The sequence below is a fragment of the Sinocyclocheilus rhinocerous genome, unplaced genomic scaffold (genome assembly GCF_001515625.1).
Source record: "Sinocyclocheilus rhinocerous isolate Xijiao unplaced genomic scaffold, SAMN03320098_v1.1 scaffold1181, whole genome shotgun sequence".
Classification (NCBI taxonomy): domain Eukaryota; kingdom Metazoa; phylum Chordata; class Actinopteri; order Cypriniformes; family Cyprinidae; genus Sinocyclocheilus; species Sinocyclocheilus rhinocerous.
In genome coordinates, this window is record NW_015666489.1 from 3799 (window position 1) to 14675 (window position 10877).

General features: G+C 41.3%; 1 protein-coding gene across 1 annotated transcript in view; it reads left to right on the forward strand.

The window, feature by feature from the left end:
* Window positions 1-9223: 9223 nt before the first annotated feature.
* The window catches only part of LOC107732431 (beta-galactosidase-1-like protein 2), a 4599-nt gene continuing 2945 nt past the window's right edge, over window positions 9224-10877 (forward strand). The window contains exons 1-4 of the mRNA XM_016543763.1: window positions 9224-9307; window positions 9845-9953; window positions 10036-10128; window positions 10199-10280. Of these exons, the coding sequence (XP_016399249.1) occupies window positions 9867-9953; window positions 10036-10128; window positions 10199-10280 (262 nt within the window). The 5' untranslated portion in view covers window positions 9224-9307; window positions 9845-9866. The remainder of the gene's footprint in view (window positions 9308-9844; window positions 9954-10035; window positions 10129-10198; window positions 10281-10877) is intronic.

Sequence of the window (10877 nt, forward strand, 5' to 3'; positions counted from 1 at the left end):
AATTCAAGTGTGATACTGTGATAGGATGCCACCATTGCAATAAGTCAGTTCGTGAAATGTCATCCCTGCTCGATATTCCACAGTCAAATGTAAGTGGTATTACTGTAAAGTGGAAGGTTTTAGGAACAGCAGAAACTCAGCCACCAAATTCTGAGGAGCATGCTGTGTAAAAGTGACCAACACTCTACTGATTCCAAAGTGAACAGTTCCAAACTCCCACAAGCATTAATACCAGCTTAAGACCTTTTTGGTGGGAGCTTCATGCAAGCTGCATGCAAGCTTAATATGAAGTACAATGCCAAGCGGTGGATTGAGTGGTGTGAAACACATTGCCACTGGACTCTGATAATGGTTGAGTCTGGGTTTGGCAGATGCCAGGAGAACCTTACCGACCTGACTGCATTGTGCCAACTGTAAAGTTTGGTGGAGGAGGGGGCTGTTTTACAGGGTGTGGCAGGGTCAAAAATGAGGCACAAACAACAGCTATAGCTTCAATTCCCTGGAGGGGCTTTTATTGTAGACTGAACAGTGTAAACTCCAATGTGCATAGGTGGTGTGAGAAAGCCCCATTGTTTCCGGCGTCTGTGGTGAGTTTGGGTAGCAAGCATAGTGGTTTCTCAGTCCATGCCTTTGAGAAAGGAGAGATAGAGAAAACATTAGTCTTGCATTCTCTTTGTGGCATTCTTCCAGAGCCTGTATTGTGTGGCCTTTTTATCAGGCTGTTGTGAATGTGGTCAGGTGGTTCCTCACTTGCATTTCCTCTGCCCCCATACATGCATATCCATCATCTGCTGAAAGGTGGCGGATTTCCCATGCAGGCTGAAGGAAAGATCTGGGTATTGCCAGTGCCCACTATGGGTACTGAAGGCTGTATTCTCTTGTGCCGACAGAGTCAGGGGGACCTGCCAGTATCCCTTGGTAAGATTCAAAGTGGAGATGAACCAGGCCATTCAGTAAGCTCATCCACACAGAACATGGGATACCCATCGAAGGTGGAGACCTCATTCAGTTTCTTCAAGTCATTACAGAACCAAAAGGGGCCATCAGGGTTAGGATAAACCAATAGGATGAACCATGAACCATTACAATGGGGATGAACCAAAGATTCCAGGCTTGAGCATTTTCTGAACTTCCCCCTCAACAGCCTGTCTTCAAGCTTCTGGTACCCTGTCGGGCTACTCTGGGATGCTCTGTGGCTGAAGCCTGCATCATAACACTCTGATCAGTCAAATGATCTCTTGGGTCCACCTGAGGCCAGTTGGTCAACGGAGATTGTGTTGTGGGAAGAGAGCCTTTTGTGTCTTTAACCACAACCTAACATTAAAAAATATATATAGTTTTGTGCCTCTGTGTGAAGCAGACTGCCCTGGACAGAGTGCTGAAGTGACTAAACAACAGGGGGAATCTGTACTACAGAATGAGCATATTGTCTCAGCAATGTTGCATTGTTGTAGTGCATTGTCAGGGATGGCTTTCCTGAGCCAAAGTCCACCTTTTGTATCACCTTTGGTCCTTTCAAGGATGTTGGAAAGAGCTGGAACAAGAACGGCTTCCCCAACAGGGAATAAGCTGCTTAAAAGTAGACGACTACTGTTTTGCCAGAAAGAAATAGCTGGGTTAGTCATGGCTGCTTCCAGGATTTCGATAACTCATTAACAAGTTCGTTTGCCCATATAATCTTAAGGAAATTGTGTGTAAACTTATTTAGCTTGCTGTCCACTGATGAGGGGCTCGATGAAGCAGCTTCAACTCGAGCTCTGATATACCCCCCAGGGACTTGATATAGGATGATTACGAAGGGCAAGGTACCTAAGATGAAGGTGGAGTTTTGGGGAGGTGGAGGGATGCTGGAACAGCTGAGACTGGAGAGAGGTAAGCAGCTGCTTATATACTCTGGCTGTTGATTGAAAGATTAGATGGGCTCGCTCCTCCCTAACTTACGTTAAGGAACTTCATAAAAGAAAGCGAGTCGAGAGCAATGCACTTTCAGTTTAAATTCCAACACTGCATGCAACTGGCAGTGCTGTCAAGTGCCGCTTGAGTGTGCTCAGTGCCCAAACACTTAACACACTGTGTGTACAGTATCCTCACTCAGTTATAAAACGAGAACATGGTGGCATACACTTCCAAAATCCACAAGTCTATATCACAGGCTAGATGAATTGCTTTCTGAAAAAAAAAAGAAATTTAAAGTTTGATGGCATTGGTGCTTTCTTACGAGGTGCTGGTGATGCAGTTAAACTGTCTTGTTTCCATACAGGCTTCAGTCAATCTACACACCTATAGGGGGTTTTCCACATAGCATCAGCCCTGACACAGCATTGAGTGAACCTATGAAAGAGAATATTTAAATTGTTTTAATAAATAAAATAAAACCTTGTAGTGTCCAACATGTCCAATATGCTAAATTATTATCATGCTACTGGCTACATGCTACTGAACAGGGATTTTCAATTTTGCAAATGCATAAACAACAGCAGGTGTTTTTTTTTTTTTTGGTGGATCTTGGCATCAGCCAAGTCCTAATTGGCATCTGTTAAATTTAGCAAATTTTTACAAGGCTCATTGGAAAAATGTGCCTTTGTTGACATTTCTCCAAAATGAATACTTTGGTTCTTGCATGATTTGTGATACTTTTAAAGTGAAATGTCCACTGATTCCCCCTAAAACAGATGAGCATGAATCTGCCAATGGTTTATTACATTGGTTGTTATATGCATTGTGGATGTTCAGAACTGAAATGTCTAGTGAGTGGTGCTAAAATGTTAATGCTCTGTTGTGTTTTAAAATAACATACCACCTACACTAAACCCTATCTTAAACCTAACCAATAGTGTTAACAAAAGCAAATGTTACATAAAAACCATATACCAGACCAAGACTGTATCTCATTGCTAGTTTTACTTGATCTTAGTGCTGCGTTCGACACTATAGATCATGACATACTCATAGATCGATTACAAAACTATACAGGTATTCAAGGGCAGGCTTTAAGATGGCTTAGATCCTACCTGTCCGATCGCTACCATTTTGTTCATTTAAATGGGGAGTCATCTCAATTATCACCAGCAAAATATGGAGTGCCACAAGGATCTAGGTCCTCTGCTATTTTCGATATACAAGTTGCCCCTTGGTAATATTATTAGAAAATACGGGATTAGCTTCCACTGTTATGCAGATGATACTCAACTATATATCTCAACAAGACCAGATGAAACTTCTAAATAATATAAGCTAACAGAATGTGTTAAAAATGTAAAAGATTGGATGACCAATAATTTTCTCCTATTAAACTCGGATAAGACAGAGATATTACTTATTGGACCAAAAAACAGTACACAGAATCTCTGGGATTACAATTTGCAACTAGACGGATGTACAGTTACTTCCTCTACAGTCAAAAATCTGGGTGTTATATTAGATAGCAACTTGTCTTTTGAAAATCATATTTCCCATGTTACAAAAACAGCATTCTTCCATCTTAGAAACATTGCCAAGCTACAAAACATGTTACCTGTTTCTGATGCAGAAAAGCTAGTTCATGCATTCATGACCTCTAGACTGGACTATTGTAATGCACTGCTAGGTGGTTGTCCTGCATCCTCAATAAACAAGCTACAGGTAGTCCAAAATGCAGCGGCTAGAGTCCTTACCAGGTCAAGAAAATATGATCATATTACCCCAATTTTACAGTCTCTGCACTGGCTACCTATTAAGTTCCGTATCAGTTACAAAATCAGTCACCACTGAAAAGCTACCACTAAATATTGTAGAAACTTAATTTGCTGTAAAGTTGCTTTGCAATGATTTGTATCGTGAAAAGCGCTGTACAAATAAACTTGAATTGAATTGAATTGAATAAAAACCATAAAGAAACCATGCTCATTTAATTTGCATATACAAGTCTTTATTACAGGACTCATACCCAAGTGCTCTACATTGCAAGTGGAATACTGTACCAGGGGAGCTATCAATCAAGTTTACTACATTAGAATAGCCCTACATATGAAGCTGTTTATGTGATGCAATCATCAAAATGTCTTAGCTACAAATCATGACCTGTGGTAAAAGTGTTTTGAGGTCATAACTGTCACGTGTTTGTTTCTGTTTAGTTCCTGTTTGCCCCTATTTGGTTCTGTTCCTGTTCTCAATTAGTTAATCATCGTTCATTCTGTTCACCGGCGTTGTATTACTCATCTCGTTTACTCCTTGGTTTCCCTGTCTTTATAAGTCTTCAGTTTCTAGATGTTCTTTGTGTTGGATTAACGTTACTTTCAATGGTCCTAGTGTGTTGATGTTGATTAAAGACTCCTTACTTCTACTCCTTGTCGTGCGCCATCACTACAACCACAACCACGTGACAGAATCCAACACCAATTACAGACAAAGATGAAAACAATTGAGGACAAGCTGTGTGCGCTGCGGCAGAGTGGTCAGACGTTGGGGAGATATGTGGAGGAATTCCTTGCCCTTTCCAACGAGGCGCGACTCTTCACTTGGTGCGTGTTTCCAGCTGGGGCTGGATGATGATATAATCCGCTGCCCCACGTGTGAATTTCCCCTGATCGAGCTGATTAATCTCGTCCTCTATTTAAATAATTCCGACTTCGAGGTGGAGGAAGTCAATACAAATTCTAAGTCTCCTCGTCCAGCCCCCTCTGGAACAAGCCGTGTCTCCCCAGCTCACCTCACGCCAGGAACCCCCACATACCTCGCCAACGACTCCGACCACCTGCCCAAACCGAGACATCCCTCGTGTTCTCCAGAGCTCCACCGTAGTCCTCAGCTCAGGAGCGCCGGCCGCTCCGAAGTTTCACTCACCGGCCGCTCGGAAGTCAAGACGGCCGTCCGATCATCAGTCAGGCCCGCCGGCCACGGTTCACTCAAGCCCGCCGGCCGCCAAGAAGTCAAGCCCGCTGGCCGCCGCTGACTCAAGCCCGCCGGCCGCTGCTGGCTCTACGCTCTTGGACATGGCGCTGCCTCCGGAGTTTTCGGCTCCAATCCTCACCCCAGAATCTGCTCTAGAAAGCTCTCCTTCGTCTCCTGAGTCTCCATCGTCTCCACTGGTCCCGTCCAGCTCTCCTGAGTCTCCTGAGTCTCCTTCGCCTCCGCTGGTCCCATCCAGCCCTCCTTCGTCTCCAGAGCGCCCCCCAGAGCCGGCTCCTCGAAAACGCCCACCTTAGCTCCCTCCAGTGCCCGCTCCTCAAAAGTGCCCTCCAGAGCCCGCTCCTCCCGAGCGTCCTCTAGTGCCTGCTCCTCCAGAGCACCCCCCCAAGATTCCTAGTTTTCCCCAACACCTTTTTGGGGGGGGTCGGGCAACTGCCGGGACAACTGCCATGGCAACCTGAACTGTCTGCTCCGCCATGGCCTCCTGAACTGTCCGCTCCGCCATGGCAACCTGAACTGCCTGATCTGCTATGGTCCCCTGAGCTCCCTGATCCGCCATGGCATCCTGAACTGCCTGCTCCGCCATGGCTCCCGGAGCTCCCTGATCCGCCACACGATATCTGTCACGTGTTTGTTTCTGTTTAGTTCCTGTTTGCCCCTTCACACTTCCAGCAGCTAAAAATACATGTATTCAGTACACCCTATGACGAAGAGAACAATCTAATTCAGTTTGGCTGTCTTCATCTCCAGTCAGTGTTAAGGTATGATTCATCTTCCCTGGCTATAGCAGCTTTGCCTAGATGTGTGAGGCGTCAGGGTGGCGAGGATGTCCAGCGCTTTGTATAGAACTGAAGTGAATAAAGGACAGCCGAAGAATTCAAAATTTTTCTTTAGAATAAATAAAAATAATAATAATAATAATCCAGGATGATCTGGGTGCGATCATGTTACTTTTGCTGAGCTTGGTCAAGTGATAATAGTAATCATAAAACAGATTTACAGAGGTAATTTTACAGCAGACTCTACAGTAAGCATCCAGCACAGTGTAAATGGTGTGATACAATTATCGTGCACTTAAAGACATCATCTAGCTCATATGCTGGAATTTTATTTAAAGTAAAATACTTTAACAATGGCAGCAAGTCAAGCCAACAATGTCAACCAGTTTCCAGAATGAACAAATTTCCATGCTGATTCAGGCTATTTCATGATTTAACAGTCTCACGCAGATTTCTTTATCAGTGGGAATATTCAAATGGAATAAAAAAGTAGAATGATTTAATTACTGTAACCATTACAGTGAATTAAGCTGTACCCATTTTGGAGCTGCTTTGATTTTACATAAAGTGTTTGAGTATTAGTGGTTCGATTCAGAATTGAATTTAAATTCCAGTTCAGTTTCAGAATTTAAAATAAGTTTAAAATTTGCTAAAAGGATGCTAAATTGCAAGTCAAGTTTGAATATAAGGAGCTGGAATGAAAAAAATTCAAAAAAATAACTGCAATTGCAAAACTACAAAATTTGGATAGATGGATGGATGGATGGATGGATGGATAGATAGATAGAGAGATAGATAGATAGATAGATAGATAGATAGATAGATAGATAGAAATGCCCCTGTTTTGCACAACCCTTCTTCAGCTGTTCACCAAGCATGGTATTTCTGAGTCTCTAGTTGGGCACCAGCACACCATCATCTCCTAACATGGAAAAACACAATGCATACTGGTGACCAGTCATTCAACAGGGTCAGTTGACTGAATTGCTTTCAGAACTTTTTTCCCCAGCAGTTCCCAGAATGTTTTTTTCCCTTCAGTTTGCATTACAAATTCTGTTAGTCAATGAGGATTCCACTTTGAGAAGATCTTCCCTGAAGGATTAATACCTCGCCCAAACCACATTGCAAAGTGTGGCTCTGTTGTGTAAATGGATCCTGTTCTAGCAGAGAGTTAATGTAAATGTCAGTGTCAGTATGTCTCTCGTGCGGTCTGTGACTTTCCAATAAAGTGATATTTTGTGAGCTCTGATCACCACACAGCTCTTTTGTTCATTCTCAGGTTGCTGTAAAGTGCCCCATTAGGATCAGGCATAAACATATCTAGCTGACCAAGCAAACAAAATAACCCATTAAAAGGGGCATTTTCAAAATAATATTACAAGCTTTTAAAAACACCTAATGCGCAGCCAGCAGAAAGATAATTATGAAAAGATTTTACCTCTCAAATGTCAATACTCTTGCAAACGGTCTTTATATGTTGTATTCCCCACTAATATAAAGTCATTATTTTGTAGTTTAACATTATTGAATGAAATATGTTTTAAAAATAAACTGAAGTCTCTTTTTTTCTTTGCAGTGGGAACTGCCATGTAACGAATCAGCTCATGGGAAATATGAATAATTAATCATAACTAGTTATAATTCATTATGAATATTTTAGATCCGCTGTAGATATTTACTTGACCTCTCAGGGTCAACTGTCTTGTCAATTCTAAGAACGTTAATTTCCTGGTTAAGGGAAATAACTTTCTTACTGTACAATTCTACAAAAGCTTGTAGCATAAATCTGCATGATTAAGTGACTCCAGTTATTAGCAAACAATGAACAACGTCAAGTGTGATACAAGTAAGGTTTTATTAACTACATAAACACTTAAACTAGTCTAACATACACATAAACACTTAAATTGGTCTAACATACATATACACACTTAAGCTGGTCTAACATGCACATACACACACACACACACACGCATACAGTTGGTATAGGAAAGGGTTAAAAGCTTAACGCAGTAAAGAGAAGAGAAATAAGGAATATGAAGTTATAGAACCATTTGCATATTCAGCAGATTTACAGCCTGAAGGGGAAACATCAGATTCTTTCTTAAACACACCTTTGTAAAAAGGTGAAAATGATACCTAATGTATCAATTAATAAGACTAAGTTTGGATACTTGCAAGTCTCATCTGTCTGAAAGAGAGGTTTGATGTAATCTGAAGTTTCCAGTTGATCTTTGCTGAATTTGGGTCGATGAAAAGAACCAGTTTTGAGTCAGAGAATCTTGATGAGTGGAAAAGTCGAGAAAGTCGAGGCGGCACAAAAACTTAGGATGTCCTGGAGCATTGGAACTCACATCTTATCGAAACCTAACAGACCTAACAGAAGGGGAGGGTCCCTGGTGTGGGCCTTTAAGGTCGGAGAAGATCCCCGCCTCTCAAGATGGGCTTGTCCAATGAGAAAGGCCGGTATCCCAAGTGGGAGTTTTGAGATACTGGGGAGTTTTTATGACCCTTTGTGTGAGGGCATGGTAATTTGCAAATGGAACTTGAATCGAAATTACTAAAGATTCTCAGGACACTAATATATTGCATATGTACCAACATATAATATACACGCTCGTTTCGATCATCAGAAGGCGAATTCATAGATACTATAGATACTAAAGATATATATATGTAAGCTGACAGGAGGGTGTTTCGATTATAAGTCTGCATAACAGTATACAATTTCAAAGACCAAATACACGATGACAATAATATACCCAATGACCTGAAGGATGATGTGTGTTCATTCAAAGAAAGGTTTTCCTATGAATTAATTAGTAGAAAAGTCCATTTCTACTCTGCCTTTCCTATGGGGACAATGAGTGGGTTATTCTACTCACATTCCTGGGGGGGGTCATAAAACCAGTGATATCATGATTAGTTGTCATGGTGACCAGGGGGCCTGGTGTTCTGCAGAAATCCTGGCATCCAGTTTATTGAGTGAGGGGACTGTGACGATTTGTTAATCTAATGAATAATTGATTTGTTAAATCAAATGAAAAATGGTGTGTCTGATTGGTCCAGACGCTACAACTATTAAAATCGTAATAATCCATTTTTAAGTAGTTAACGGTGCTTCTTTAACTTTCAAATATTTATTTATTTATTTAGATAAAATGGCAATAATTAATTTCTAAAAAAATAACCATGCTTCTTTACAAATTCCAGCTTTCAAGTATAGATTGATTGGTTTAGTTAGTTAGTGAAATACTTTAATTATTAAAATGGCAATAATTAATTTTTAAATAATTCACTTTACAAATTAATATTTGTATATTATATTCATTCAATATTTATAGAATTTATTTTATTTATTTTGTTAAATGCTTTAATTATTCAAATGGCAATAATTAAGTTTCTTTTGTTTCTTTACAAATTCCGACTTTCAAATATTTATTTATTTGTTTATTTTAACTATTCATTTAATACTTTATTTATAATTCTTTGACTTCTATCTGATCATTTTAGGTGTCTCATTTTTTTGCCCATCCATTTCACAGAAGTTTTCTTCACTTGGCTGCAGAGGTGGGACTCTGGGTAATTTTACGTCCAGGACCGTACATAGGCTCTGACCTTGACCTTGGAGGACTGCCCAGGTGATTTCTGCCATTGAATGAAATATAAACGGCTCTACTGTAGCATAACTTTCAAGTCGTGTCCTGCAAATTCCAGAGAAGATGTGATTAAAAACTGTGAGGCAGCATGCAAAGGCAGCATTCAAACCAAAATGATGTGCCACACTTTGTGGTAATGCATGTCATGAGGGGAATAAAAAAAACCTGTTACAAAGAGCTACAGTTAGATATCCGGTGTGTCTTCATTTTGGTAGTCCACTTTAGATATTCTACTAACTTTGCAACTACATACCAACCACCAGTCATTAGAGTATTAGTAGTCTGTCTGCTTAATATTTGCTTACAGATGGTCCTCCAACAGACATTCTCCTAAGCAGTCTTTACAAGTACATGTCAACTTCTTCTACTAACCTTAACTTACCAGTCTACTAATATTCTAATGACAGTTAGTTGCAAGCAGAATGTCTAAAGTGGACTGTCAATGTCAAGTTTAACATCACACAGAAAGAGAAATTTGTTCTACTTCTCTCACCACAAACAAACCACTTCCCTCTTCAGCTGGCTTTTGCGTGATAGAGAGATGATGCTGCGAACCACTTACCCAGGATTCATAGCGGCTGTAAACGTGTACTTCGATAAGCTCATTCCCAAAGTGGTGTCTTTCCAGGTAGGATTCTTTTTGAAACACAAGAAGTGCTAAAAAAAACGTACTCTGAGTGATCTTTGATGTTGGCCTTATATGATGTCAGTTTAAGAAAGGTGGGCCTATCATTGCCGTTCAAGTGGAGAACAAATATGGATCACATGCAAGAGATGGAAACTACATGTCATTTGTCAAAGAGGTACAGTATGAATAAACATTCCAAACTCCGATGTCATGCTTTTTCTCGATTTTAATTCAATTTCTTCCAGGCTCTCCAAGAAAGAGGCATCAGTGAAGTTCTCCTAACATCAGACGACCATGAGGGTCTAAAATATGGTGGAGTCCAAGGAGGTACAAACAAAACACGAATACCAGTGTTTAATTTTGTTATGATATGAATTTTTAAAATACCGCAATACCGGTGTATGTCGCTTAAACAATGTTCGGAACGCGACACTGTTTGAAAGGGGTCCCTTTTCACTGTTGCACGGTGGTGAGGGAACAGCTGTATGTGTTACTAAGCGTGAAAGTTCCGAAACTGAAGCTGTAGAACTAATAGAACGTGATGACACTCATAAACGGCCTCCTTGGCCGTGGCTGGGCAGGCAGAGAGTTTGTAAATGGATACCACTGACACCTCTGGAGGTTCTGCAGCGGTTGCCGCCACCTCCGGAGGTTCTACAGCAGTAACTTCAGGAAACATGGAGAAGTCAGTAACGGTCTCTTCGACCGCAACACGACAGGCTGAGAGTGCATCGCTGGGCGCCACCACCACGCAAGGAGCTGAAGCGAGCGTCTCCACCTCGGGAGGTTCTGTGGTGGTGTATGCAGCCCAAACACACCATAGAGCGATCTCCATCAAGGGAAGCGCTTCAGTCAGGGGAATCAGTTCAGGGACAGGAGGGCTAGAGTGAGTGGGTTTGGGGATACCAGCTGTGCGTGCAGACA